Source organism: Haemaphysalis longicornis, unplaced genomic scaffold, assembly GCF_048455015.1.
Source record: "Haemaphysalis longicornis isolate Haplotype H1 unplaced genomic scaffold, Haemaphysalis longicornis Haplotype H1 scaffold_3, whole genome shotgun sequence".
Taxonomy (NCBI): Eukaryota; Metazoa; Arthropoda; class Arachnida; order Ixodida; family Ixodidae; genus Haemaphysalis; species Haemaphysalis longicornis.
In genome coordinates this window covers 224,958,442-224,972,557 of record NW_027526335.1, presented here as the reverse complement: position 1 = coordinate 224,972,557, position 14,116 = coordinate 224,958,442, and the positions used below count along the sequence as shown (strand labels likewise).

The window sequence follows — 14,116 nt, the reverse complement described above, 5'->3', positions numbered from 1 at the left end:
GCGTACGCGCGGTCAAAGGAAACGAGAGCGGTAAAACGGTAACAACATTATTTTATTCTAACGCTACTGCTGCACGAGTAGCGATCCACACTAACATCCAACATGGGCAGCACTTGCCCGTGCGTTTGCTGCCGTCAGCTGTTGATAAGAAACCAGGTAGCTTGAACCAGGTAGCTAAACGACCTCACATGATTTTCCGATAGTTATTATAAGATTCACTAGCTTCTTGCGTGCTTGCTTCACACGCACCCTCTTCTATCATAAAGCGAAATGTGCATATATATTTTCGCTTGTTTGTCTCATCGTCCTCGTTTGGTCTGTTGGTATAAGTATGGAAATAACACGAGCGGCTTCTGTATTCCACCCGGTTTCCGTATGCTCCTGAGTGCACTCACCGCCTGTGCGAGGTGGAGCAGGGTGCAGCGCGGGCCACCGGATGGGGACCGGTAGTTGTTACGGTGCACCTGGTGGCGCCACAGGAGGACCGCAGCGCCGAGGCTCACGCACTTGAGGACCTGAGTGGCGGCCGCAGATGGCACGTCCGTGGACGCGACCTGCAAGCGAGAGGTGGGCGTGCCGTTGGGCGTGGCTCGTTCGATTGCTGAAAAAAGTGCATTCTCCTGAAGGGTGCAACTGGTTTGCGTCAAAAGGCGGATCTCACGACTCCTTCTTAGGAATCGAGGGAAACATTCGTTTAATGTAATTCCAACCCGCAAAACTTTGACTGTTAGTAGCAGTGGTGAAGGTAACCAATAGATCCGAGGAACCATACACGCCATATGAGTAGCGCATATGACCTAAGCACGTAAGCGCGTATGACCTAAGCACGTATGACCTAAGCACGCACGTAAAATCTGCCCTGACGGCTGATTTTATTCTCGCGTTAGCCGGGGCCAAAATAGAGGGAAGTTGCAGAAAAACCTTACCGAAGCCAGGTAAAGTACCTGACATTGGCAACTTGCGGCCAATCTCACTAACCCCATGTCTGGGAAAACGTTTAGAAAACAATGGGGTTTGGTCGGCACCAGAATCCCGGAACGCTCGCCGCCGAGTCTGTACACAAAGCAGCCGCGTCGGCGGATTGCCTCGAAAGCGCGTCATCCCTATTTCATATTTGCCGCGCTTTCGAGGCGCTTTTTCAAAGAAAGTGCTACGAGTTGTGCCACACCTCCGCCAGATGGTGCCACGGGTCCCGCGACCACGGGTCCCGCGACATCCCCCTCGCGAGGGGCACGATCAAATGCAGAGCATTTCCGGGGGCGCACGACGTTAAGTAGTTTGCGTTACGTTAATGTTGTTGCACTTGTGGCAACTGATGACGAGAGAGCGCTCGTCGACAGTAATTTGAATGAGTCAACGATATCAGGCGCGTTCGTAGCGTCCCATTCTGTGTCGGCTTTGTGGCGCAGTGGGTAGAGCACCATGTACATTGCGTTCCGCCCGTAGGGTCGAGGGATCGAAACCGGGCGCCGGATAGTATTTTTTTTATATAGTAGGGAGGGGGTGTGGTGCGGACTACGGACGTCAACGCGGGTGACATTGTGAGTTACTGAAATGCTCAGCATTTAAAAAAAATTGCATCCCACGGCCACCGCGGGACACATAGCGGGCGGTATTCTTTCCTCCGTGGTAGCGCATCCTGCAATATTTCAGCCTTAAATGGGCGAAGGGCCCACGGCGAGTCCTGGCACCTGCTAAAGCTGGCCAGAGCCTTGGCAACAAAATTCCCTCCGTGTGCGCCGCGCTCAAAGCAGAACCATCAGAAGGAGCCGCGGCTTTACCGCAGACTATAGGCGAGGCTGCTTATTAATAGTCCAAGTCAAAAGGAATGAATGACGCCCTGGCTATTAGGGGAAGAGCTTTGCCTCCATGTACACTAAACGTGCAGTATGCCTGTGTACGGCCAAACGAAGTTTGATGCACTTCAGCGAGGGGCCTTCTAATTCTGAAACTCTTTTAAAATGAAGTGCTTGCACCTGTTATATCGACGGTGTTACGATTCAGCGCGCGGCTACGTCTGTGCGCGTAATGAAAGTTTTGTGTAAAGATCCGGCGTTGTGTAACAAAGCTGGCCTTCCTTGGGCAGGCTACATCATGCCGGAGAATGGCCGGCCCGTGGACGCCTCGTTGTCGCTGACTCAATTTCGGCGGCGGCAAAATACGAAACAAACGTTTTTTGTATTGAGACATGCACTTGGGTAGTGGGCGCCGCAGTCGAAACATCCTTTCCCCCTCTCTCAGACTCAACGAGCGCCGCTAGGGCAGGCCCCTCATGAACTATGGAAAGAGTTCTGGAACGAGTTGTCTGCACTCTTTTTGTGGCGTGTTGAAAAGCGCTCGGAAAGCTGTTTGCCCGTGAGGGGGATTTTCCGAGTGGTTCCTCCGAGTGCTAAACAGCATTATTTTGAGAGCATCGGACCCCGCTGTTCGAGACGAGCACCCTCCCCCATAAGGAAGCTGTTCCTGTATCGTCGTTGTGCCTCTCTCGCCGTGCAGTAAACCAGTTAAATTTTGCTTTCGGCTCCCGTCGTCAACACTAAGGCAGCAACTTTTGCTGGCCGCTCGACCACCCCGTTACCACACGCATGACGAAGGCAACGAAGTCCCGTTCCGGGACGCCTGCCCGAATGTAAAAACGGCTTTTTCGATCATCCACATTTGACACCGCCTAGCAATAAAAGTGCCACATCTCAAAAAACTTGCACATGGAAAGTATCTGCAAGCTGAGCTGTCCCGCCGGTTACTAACATCACACCAAAAAGTTTGGCCGACGATGCCTATGTTCCGTAATGCCAAATTTGAGCGCATCGTGAACTTCACAGACTTCTCGGCGACGGTGCATAGCTGCGGTATCGGCGGCGCGAACCTCCTGATTCTGTCGGCGGTGGCGCTGAGCCTGTTCTCGAGAAAGACTTCTTTAGTCTTAGGGAGTGACCACGCCATTCGCGAACCCACGACGTCACCCTCTGGCGTTATATATCTCGTAGCATATCGCAGCCACCGCAGAGCATGTCTCGCGCGGCTTCGGAATTGTCCCCTCCCCCCCCTCACACTTGCGTCCAACTTTCCTCATTAAACGCATCTGTTGGGCAAGTTGGTCTACTATGATTGAAAAAGATAGAGCGCGACTTGGACAACGAGAGTAAAGAAGGACAGCGCTTGTACCGTCGTCCTTCTTTACTGTCGTTGTCTAAGTCGCGCTCTATTTTTTTTCAATCAAACTTTCCTTGTCCGATTTCCTTCTCGCTCTGTCTTCGGTCCCTCTTCATTTTATTAACTAGGTCAACGGCAAGGGAAGACGCGAAACCACCGGAGCGGGCCCTTAAGAGGGATCCTGCAGCAGTGACGGCTTCCCGTAGAGAATACAAGGAAATTTCAGAAGCCATAGCGTGCCTATTTGTGGCCTAGTCCCTGATGCGTTCTCTTGCAACGTTTCCTGCTGCGAACAGTGGAAGTGGTATTGCGGAAAAATACTTTTTTCTTCTAGAATCTTGAATTTTTCCAAATGACTGAGAAATATGCGCAAAAACAAAGGTTCTCGAGATGTTCGGGTTTCTACACGTCGCATGAAAAAGTATAGCCCAATATTGAAATTCTGTTCGCACCATCCCTCCCTTTGGGTCTACAGATTACATATACGCTAACAGAATTCCAGTAAAGAACGTAGTTAGAGACCCAGAACTTCTGGAAGTTTTGAGCCTCGACGACGACAGCAATCAACTTCCCCGCTCTGTGTCGTGGTTCCACCGTTTGCAGTCAGAAGGCAACTTCAACAGGCGCTACCACAGTCCGCGTCCTGTTGTTCCAATGCGCGCGGCGTTCTGGACATTTACATGCGTGCCGGACGCACATGCGAGAATTTAAAAAGCTAGCCGTCATTCACTTAGACAGTAAAGTAAAATTCGTTAATTCGAACTCAGTTAATTTGAATTTACAGTTAGTTCGAACTGACGCTCATTGTCCCGGCACAACCAAGGTATATTTCAATAGGGGAAAACTTCCGATAATTCGAACGCGTCGGTATCCAGAACGCTTAGGTGGAACTGTATCCCATGGTTTCCATCGCTCCTCGCAAAAGACGTTGGCTCAGAAATAGGCCCAAAATAAAAGTAACCGACCAATTACTTTTAATTTTGATTGAATCGCCCCTGCCATGTAAATAAACCTCCTTTCCAGCATAAACAGCGTCAGTCGCTGCCCACAGGACTACATGTCGGTGCATGTTTCTGGCATTCGCTGTTGGAGCTCCATGAACATTATGTACGATATTGCCGCGAACCATGCATTGTGTTCATTTGTGTTTTGCTTGCACCGCCCGGCTGCGCCGGTCTGTGTTATCTCTTTGCCAAAGGAAGCGCGTGTTCGATTCTTTCTTTCTGTGCCGCATGTGTTATCTGTTCTGACAGGGAGAGCATTCCGATCTAACTTGAACAGCCCAGAATAATCTTCTTGGATCTACAATGTTCTAGATGCGAATCGACGGTTCGAGAACCACGCGCGCCGAAAGATAAAAAGCCTGCAAAGGAGACGCCGGTGTATTCGACTCGCCGTAGATTGCGTAACTTTCTTGACTGCTGCTTCGCCGACTCTGTATTCTTTGAGTTGTCAGGGGAGCACAAGTTCGCTCCAATAAACGTGTTTACCTCGAAGACAACTGCGTCGTCTGTGGCTTCGTGACATCTGGTAGCCATCGTCAAGCCGCCAAGCCAGTCCAAAAAGAGCCAGCCTCCGCCTCCAAGGTTTACCACCCGAGCTCGGTCCACTACCGGAGAATGTGAAGAAGGAAGACGTCGCTAGCAACACCATGGTAAACCAAGCCAATCCTCCCGTCGTTCTGCAGCAACCTCGGGAGCCCCCATCATTCCGAGGATCTCCTGGGGAAGACCCCGAAGAGTGGCTGGAGAAGCTGGAGCGCGTCCAAAAGTTCAGCCGATGGGATAACGGAGAAACCTTGAGGCAAGTGTTTTTCTACCTCGGAGACTCGGCTCGAGTCTGCTTTGAAAATCACGAGAGCTCGCTAACGTCATGGGGCATCTTCAAAACAGAATTTTTGAAAACGTTCACAACTGTGGTGCGTAAAGAACGAGCTGAGCTATTGTTGCAGACGCGAATCCAACAGACTAAGTCGATAACTCTTTCCTCGATCACTCCGTGAATTCAGAACGGAACTCCACGTATACCTCGAAGACGTTGTGGTATTCGCCAAGACTTTCAACGAAGACCTTGCAAAATTGGAGTCTGCACTCGAGGCCATTCGAACGTCGGGGTTAACGCTGATGCCTGAAAAGTCCCGCTTCGCGGACGAGGAACTGAAGTTCTTGAGCCACGTCGTCGACGCCGCAGTCCTGCCTGACCTGCCAAAAACGTCAGCCATAGCGAACTGCCCAATACCCAAAGATAAGAAGGGCGTGCGCAGATTTCTCGGACTGTGCGCGTACTACCGGCGCTTCGTCGCACACTTCGCACTCATTGACGAGCCACTCACACGCTTGACGAAAGATAGCACGCCTTTCAGCTGGGAAAGTGCCCAAGAGGAAGCGTTCTGCGAACTGCAAAAATGCCTGAAAGCCGGCCCGTGCTCGCTCATTTCGACGAAAACGCCGAAACAGAAATCGACAGGGATGCCAGTGATAAAGGCTTCGGTGCCGTCCTCGTCCAAAAGCAAAGCGGGTGCGAAAAAGTAACCGCCTATGCCAGCCGTGGTCTGTCCAAGGAACAAACAAAATACTCAGGCTCTGAGAAAGAATGCCACGCGATTATATGGGCTATTTCGAAATTCCGCCCGTACGTGTATGAAAGACCCTTTAAGGTTGCGACAGACCACCATGCGCTGTGTTGGCTCGCCAATTTGAAGCACCCCTCTGGCCGTCTTGGTAGGTGGAGCTTGCGCCTGAGAGAATTCGACGTTACAGTAGTCTATAAATCCTGGAGGAAACACTCCGATGCCGACTGCGTGTCCCGCGCCCCCGTCGACCCGCCACCACAAGACTCTGATGAACACAGCGCGTTCTTCGTAATCGTGACGGAGAGCGAGCTAGCCGCCAGCAGTGTGCCGGCCCCGAGTTACGCGTCATGATCGACTACCTCGAGGGATGCAACGTCGCTGCTCCTGGGACCTTCAAGCGCAACTTATCAGCATTCAGCCTGAGAAACTCTGTCCTCGTGAAGAAAAATTTTAGCCTCGGAACGAGAACGTATTACCTTCTTGTAATCCCCGTGGACTTTCGTGGCGAAATTTTGGAAGCGTGCAACGACGACTCGTCTTCCGGACATCTCGGCACAGCCCGCACTATTGGAAAAATAAAGGCGAGGTACTACTGGCCCCGCCTTACCTCTGACGTCACCCACTACGTCCGTAGCTGCTGTGACTGCAAGCGACGAAACACGCCACCGACGAGACCCGCCGGACTTCTGCAGCCGATCGCCGTCTCATCAAGGCCCTTCCAACAGATGGAAATTGACCTTCTGGGCGCGTTCCCTACGTCACGATCCGAGAACAAGTAGATTGTCGTAGCAACAGACTACATGACGCGCTACGCGGAGACCGCCGCTCTTCCGAGGGGGGCTGCAGAACAAGTCGTCAAGTTTTGCATAAGACAAGTTGTGCTGCGACATGGAGCCCCTGAAGTCCTCATCACGGACAGCGGAACGGCCTTTACTGCGGAGCTCATGCAAGGAATCTTCCGCTACAGCAACACCGATCACCGAAGAACGATGGCGTACCACCCCCAAACGAAGGGTCTAATGGAACGTTTGAACAAGACGATTGCGGATATGCTGTCCATGCACGCCGACGTTGAACATAACACCTGGGACGAAGTGCTCCCGTATGTCATGTTTGCGTACAACACGGCTATCCAAGAAACCACGCAGATGACCCTGTTCGAGCTCGTCTACGGAAGACCGCCGACTACAATGCTTGACGCCATGCTGCCGCACGTAGAAGACGACGACCTTAACGCCGATGTCCAAGGACGCCTTCAGCGTGCGGAGGAGGCCCGCCAGCTCACTCGAGTTCGTATAACGAACCAGCAGCTGGTGGGTGCCGGCCGCTACAACTTTTGACGCCAAGCCGCCAACCCGCCGACCCAGGGGATCGTGTGTATTGGTTTGGACTCCCATCCGACGACGCGGACTGAGTGAGAAACTTCTGCGACGGTATTTCGTACCCTACAAGATTCTACTACGTGTTGGCCAACTTACCTACGAAGTGATCCCCGATTTTGACTCCGGCACATCACGACGACACACGCGGCCCAAAGTCGTCCTCGTGGTTCGCTTAAAACCTTTCTACGGACGATGACGAACTTTTATTTTTATTTGTTCGGGCTGTCGCTTATGTTAGCATCGGGTCGATGCACTCTTAGAGTGGGTGGGGGGGTGGGTAAAGCTGCAAACTATGCATGGTGTTCATTTGTGTTTTGCTTTTACCACCCGGCTGCGCCGGTCTGTATTATCTCTCTGCCAATGGAAGCGCGTGTTCCATTCTTTCTTTCTGTGTGGTATGTGTTATCTGTTCTGATAAGGAGAGCGTTCCGATCTAACGTGAACAGCCCGGAATAATCTTCTTGGATCTACAATGTTCTAGATATGAATCGACGGTTAGAGAACCACGCGCGCCGAAAGATAAAAAATTGGGCCCATCTTCCCGCGAGGGGGACTCGAGTAAATGCGTCGCATAGGGGGTGGGTGTATTCCGTTAACGTTTAGTGTTTGGGAAGTTAGTGGTAGGGAATGAGTTGTATCAGCAGCTTCTTGACGTAGTTTGAATGAGTCAAGGATATAAGGCGCGTTCGTAGCCTCCCATTCTGTGTCGGCTTTGTGGCGCAGTGGGTAGAGCACCATGTACGTTGCGTTCCGCCCGCAGGGTCGAGGGATCGAAACCAGGCGCCGGATAGTATTTTTTTATATAGTGTAGGGGGAGGGGTGCGGACAACGGCGGTGCGGACTACGACGGACGTCGACGCGGGTGACATCGTGAGTTACTGAAATGGTCTGCATTTAAAAAGCCTGCAGAGCAGATGCCGGGGTATTGGACTCGCCTTAGCTCGCATGCGTACGTCACTTTGTTGACTGCTGCTTCGCCGCCTCTGTATTCTTTGAGTTGTTAGGGGAGCACAAGTTCGCTCCAATAAACGTGTTTTCCTCAAGACAACTGCGTCGTCTGTGGCTTCGTGACAATATCATCTGCCAAAAACCTGTAGTAGTGCCTAATTCACTACAACGATACCAGAGGTAGCTTGTTGGTGCTCTGCCCCGCAGTGTGTCTCGGTGTGCATTCATTCTAGCACCGCCCGTTAATCCAAACTCTGCTTAATCCGAACAATTTTATGCTACCCATCGAGTTCGAATTAACGAGCTTTTACGGTATCCTCCACATAAGATGTAGTGATTGCACGGTAATCCTTAGGTATTCGGACAATGCCTTTATAGCGTGCACCGATTAAAAAGGTTAAACGATTACTTGGCCCGGTTGCTTCAACGAAGTGTTTATTTGCCTCTCAGCAACATAAACGAAAGGGCTACACAAACATAAAGGGTAAAGAATACAGATACATAAAACATTCCAAAAAACATAAAACGTATAAGCATTTTCCTTCGTTGTCATGCCAGTTCGACCATTCTGCTCCTAAACGATAAAGGTTAGTCTGCAATATACGTTATCTCCTTTGGAGACATGGCAACAGAAGGGGTGCTTACGCAATCAGTGCCTCTTATAAATTGTGTAAAGTTCCAGCAGCTTACGCGTGCGCTGATGCCAATAGTGCTTTATCACTTGACACTGCTCAAACTACGGGGTGCATTTGCAGGAGGACAGGTGCAAGGCGAGCCAGCCAGTGGACTTGGCTCTGACACTGGACACGGGCTCCATAAATCGCTCAGTAAGTCCATAATGTTCAGGCACAGCCCAGTTTGGCCTACATACTGCGGGCAAGAATTCACATGAATGTATAGAACCACGACGGCTCTGCACTTGGTGAAGGGTTGCACATGGTTTTTACCACGTTTTCCACGGGCCGGCGCATCCTTGATAACACGCGCACACATGCGGTTGAGTTCGTTGGGAGCCGAGAAAACCAAGTGCACACCAGCTCGTCCCACAGCCTTCCTGAACCTGTGACTGACACCATGAATATCAGGCACCCCGGCAGTCCTGAAAACTTCAAAGCGCACAAAAAACGTGGACAGAGAGGAGGGACACACGCAAGCGCCTACTCGCTACTACCGATGTATGGAAAAAACACAATTTTTTTTCCGCTTTAAAGTTTTAAATCATGCACCAACTAGCCCAATTTGGGGAATTGCATCACAGCTGTCTTTTCTTTGTCCCTCTCAAGTTCCGATTGTGCGCAGTTGTGCGCAGTTAACACCCACCTTTGGAGAACAGGGTCGGGGTACCCAGCTGAGCGCAAAGGGCTGAACTGCGCCTGAAAGCTGTCACTCATGCGGTGTGGACAAGACCTGCGAAAGGCATTTTTCCAAGCTGCCGTGGCGACACTGCGTTGCAATAACTTGCAGTTTGTAGACGTGAGAGGAAGTAGTTCCTTCTTTGATCTCGGAGCGTAGCTCCAGCATATGTGCGCTTATTCTATATGCAGCTTTATGTCAAGGAAATAGAGCTGCCCATTTTTTGGCGCTTGTTTTCTTAGTTCAAACCCCCTAAAATGGGTACACAAGGGTCTCAGAAGATCGTGTACATGTTTAAAGTGTCTTCACCCGACGCTTTAAAGGCAATAAAAAAATCCTCGACAAAGCGAAACACCCTCATGGTCTGGTCAGCGACCCCCGTAAAGCACCTTCTAACAGTCTGTGACAGCGGGGTAGAACAAGGTCGCTGAGTATGGGCGCTAAACAAGATTGATTGGTTGTAGGTTTTAACTCGCCGACACAAAGCAGGCGATGTGGCGCGCCGTTGTGCAGGGCTCCGGATTAATTTTGACCACCTGGGGATCTTTAACGTGCGCCGAAATTTCGTACACACGGGCGTTCTTCCTCTTCGCCTCCATCAGAAAAGCGGCCGCCGCGACCGGGAATCGAACAAGAACTAAACAAGAGTCCATGCACACACCCTTTTATTGTACATATAGGCAGTCTTCATACTTCACGAAAGTAGACTATTCACGAAAGTAGATTACAAATGGATTAACATCAGCTCAAGGAACCTGGTCACACTGATGCCGCAAGCATTCTGAAAGCAAACAGTTCCTGCCCTTTCAATTCCTGCCCATTTCTCTTCTTGTCGGCTATTGTCTTGCAAATAAATAAATTAGGCAACGGCTTAATACGCGTTTGACTACATGTCTCATTTGTGCGTTCGAGACAAATCCGGTAGAGATATTCCTCTGGTAGTGTACAACGAAGGAACACAATTATTTTGCGATTGAGATTTGCAGGGGGCGTGAACAACAGTGTGAAATGGTGCTCAGTTTTGTGTCACTTTTAATTTCTTCGGGTTTCTTCTAAAACAAACCTGAAGAAATTTGTTAGACGGCCGGAGTAAAAACGTGGTGATTTATTTGATTAATTATTTTTTTTTTAACATCACGGTCCAAGGGGAATTGAAGAGGTGAATGGTACGGTCTACATTTTTAGCGAAAAACATTTGGAAACAGGTATTTCACAGGCAGGAATTATACGTAATAAATAGTGTGGTGGTATGAAGTTAATATACAAAGAGCGCAGAAAACAGAACAACTTTCGATGAGAAGCAATACACCATTCAGAAACTTCTAGCCGTTAAAAACCATCAAAAGAAGTACACAATGACAACAATGCAAGGCAAAGAACTACTCAGAAGCCTCTACGCCAATGCGCACTCGGAGCCGCGTTTTGAATTCTTCGAAATCTTTAGTTCAACCAAGCCTGCTCGAAAGGGCTTCCACTCTAATGGCGCTTTTGGAATGCAAGATGATATTTGAGACGCACTGCGATAAAATAGACTGCCCACTTCGGGGTGATGCATGCGCGATGAAACATAGTGCACCGGGTGAGCAATGCGTAGTGTTTAGCGCACCAGCTATGCATGCTAAATTTTCAAAAATACAACACAGGAAGTTATAAGGCTGGAAATGATGGTGGCCAGTTTTGATCATTGTTACGTTGATGATAGCCATAATTGAAGGCCGATGATGATGGTGACGCCGTCGCAGTGTATGTTACGGTTCGTAGGAAAATTTTATATCTGAAAACGCTTGTAAGCCCCGCAAAGATTCACTGCAGTATCGGCGTGAACTTCTCGGTAATTGCTTCATGATTATTAGTGGGTCAAAAAAAACGTTTTAGTCTTTTTACGGCACTCTGATTCAGGGAAGGTGAAAACTCCACAGGTAGCTAAAATACCAAAATTGTTTCCTGAACACAAGGATATCTGCAGCTCTTTTTAGCAAGTCACTAGGAAAGAGAGCGACTGATGGAGTGCTCGAGCGGGCGAGGATTTAGCGATAAGTTAGCGAGTGCTTGAGTGAGTGAATGAGGGGGAGAAGGAGAGATGAGCCGCTGGTGCAGAATTTTGATTACCGTCAGCCGTCCAGTCGGTCGTAAACAAAAACCTAAAAGCAGCCACCCAATCGGGACTGTAGAAGTGCTACCACCTGAAAACAATGCAAAATGCTTGTGGAAAAAAACAAAATATACTAGCTTCCGAAGAAAAGAAGACCTCCGTTAGAAGACGCGGAAAAGCGGTAGAACCCTTGCTTTCCACAGATTCCCAGGAAAAATGCTCTACCGAAGAATTTTAACTCTGCATGTCAGTGCATTGTAAGAACAATTGGGAAAGCTGTAGCGTACCTCTGACTCGGTTTCCATCAGCCCAGCAATCGTCCCGACAGATGTGCTAATGGGCAGGAAGGCGGCGGTAGTGACGTCGCTGTTGTTGTGCGCTGGTCGACATTCCTGCTGCCGTTTTTAAAGTTCAGCCTAAGGTCAGGCGCTTTCAATCCAAACCATCTGCACTTTGACGTTCTACATGTGGGCACCTGAAGCCGTCTTGTAGACGCGGAGACAATTACAGTGCAGCTTGGTGAATACCATCTTCTTATGGTTGCTGATGCCAAAATAATAAAGAATGACTGCGTCTGAGGGCCATAACTGAAGCAACTGAATTTATCGCTCATTTATAGCGACACTCAACTTGTTATAAATTGTTCTAACGATATTTTAGGTGCGTAGGGGGGAGGTGAAAGCGAAGTAATCGAAACTTTCAAACTGATGTACTTCGCAAATCGTTGCCCGGTTGAGATAGCTGCAGTTATCTTGAAGTGAGCACACACTAATACATGATGATAGCCGTACATGAGCACTGCTGCCAATGTGACGTATATATTTTTGTAAATATGCCTCCACAAGACGTCTGGTGTCAGCGCTGCCCGTAAAAATATATTTGTGTTTTTACAACACTATTTTTCCGAAAAATTTAGAGTACAGCTGGCAGTTCACCAGTTATTCCAGCGAAGCACGGACCTGTTTTTTGTGTTACTTCAAAAGTATGTTACCTCGAAATGGCTCTCCGATAATAATTGCAAATGGAAGAGAAGAATGTTGCTATAAAAAGCGGAATATAATAGTTTAGCTTGGAAAAGAAACGTAGTGTATACGGTCTTAGGAGCCTAGCCACGACGAGAGTCTAGAAAGCCTACGCCCAGGTCTAAGGCCTACGCTCTCGTGTTCCCGGTCATTGCCACTTCTTTGTCACCTTTGAATACAGCTCGCATTACTCCGAATAAAAATAGAGCTCAGAGGACGTCTCCATGAGTCTGCTAGATTATAATAAACAGGCCGTGTTTCACAGGGGCACGGGCCTAGCTCTCTCCTCGGGCTGGCGGCTGCTGCTCGCAAGTAGCCCAGCGGACGGGCGACCAGCTGTGTGGCTCCATTTCTAAATCGCCTTCCGCGACGGTTACCATCGCCTGCGCCAATCACACAGAAGCGTAAAAATGCACTCGGAGTTTTTGAAGAGAGAGAGAAGTATGTTGTTTATGTAAAGTGTCTCTGTGGGGGGCTACCGTGGTGCAATATTAGGGTGTAAAACAGGTCGCCAGGTGCTCACTCTCAACATATGGTTCACTCTTCATACACACAAAATGCATCGTTAATACCCAGTTCGAGGCTTAAACATGGACTTAACATTCACACTAAGGCATATGAGGCGCGGTGCACTCTAGGGACGTCCTACAGACCAGTGCTCTAGTTAGAAGCACGTTAACGTATGATTCTGAAGGCGAGCGGACCGTCCTTTACCAATAAAACTGTCTGAATTGGGATCTGGATGTGATAGCTATAAGCTTTGAACCGAGTCTGTCAATGTGGGTACGCAACCACTTAAAATAGCAATTTTTTGTGCCATTGTTTAGGGCAGCGGTCTAATTTGAACGGTGTATGGCGTGTCCCTTTGTGCAGTATGTGAGCAGGTGCCTTAGCATTGAGATGGCTCGCGAATATTTTCATCTAGGGTTGAGAATACTTGAGGGAAGCGAGAAGTTTGCCCGGGGTTGCGTCTTACACAGGTTGTCTTCATTGTTTTTTCTTGTGCCCGAGCCGAACAGAGGTTGGTGCAATAAGAATCGCGGAAGGCACTTACCGGCCGTCCTTGCAAGCTCAACTGCGTGTCCCATGGGGTCGCCATGTACGCCCGTGCCAGCGATGCTAATCGCGAAGTCTTGTTCCTGTAGGTGACATGAAGGGACTTGTTTAATGCCCCGGAGTGCGTAGAAGTCCTATGACCGCCCTTGCTCGGTTAAGCGCAGGTTCTGGGTAACAGCCTGCTTCATTGTCTTCATTGTGGTGAGCACGGGTTCGGCTATGTTGTTTTCACACTGTCGAATGGCACCGCCGAATCCGTCTGAGGATGCCCTTCGAGAATCACTGCAATGCGGGAATGGGCGAAAGATATATAATGTGATCACAATGAATATTTCGTGGATCACATGCGCCAATCTATCGTTCAACATAACGCCAAAGTATGCACTAAGCACGTAAAAGGCAACCCAACAAGCCATGAAACAAAAAGCTATAGCCGCAATTTTCTTACATAAGAAAGCAGACCAAACGGAAGACAGCGGGGCAACGATTGACCTTGTGCACCCGGATTATGTCACACCAGCCGACTACAAGGGTGAAA

The 14,116-nt window shown here is 49.4% G+C and overlaps 1 protein-coding gene across 3 annotated transcripts in view; it reads right to left on the bottom strand.

Annotated features, from left to right (window-relative positions):
- Positions 1–11,926, bottom strand: part of LOC144176019 (multidrug resistance protein mrp-7-like) — a 367,249-nt gene extending 355,323 nt beyond the window's left edge. For all 3 annotated transcript variants that reach the window (XM_077705122.1, XM_077705124.1, XM_077705123.1), the window contains exons 1-2: positions 11,788–11,926; positions 396–554 (exon numbers count right to left, since the gene is read on the bottom strand). In XM_077705122.1, coding sequence (XP_077561248.1) covers positions 396–554; positions 11,788–11,805 — 177 coding nt within the window. In that variant the 5' untranslated portion in view covers positions 11,806–11,926. The remainder of the gene's footprint in view (positions 1–395; positions 555–11,787) is intronic.
- Positions 11,927–14,116: the final 2,190 nt, after the last annotated feature.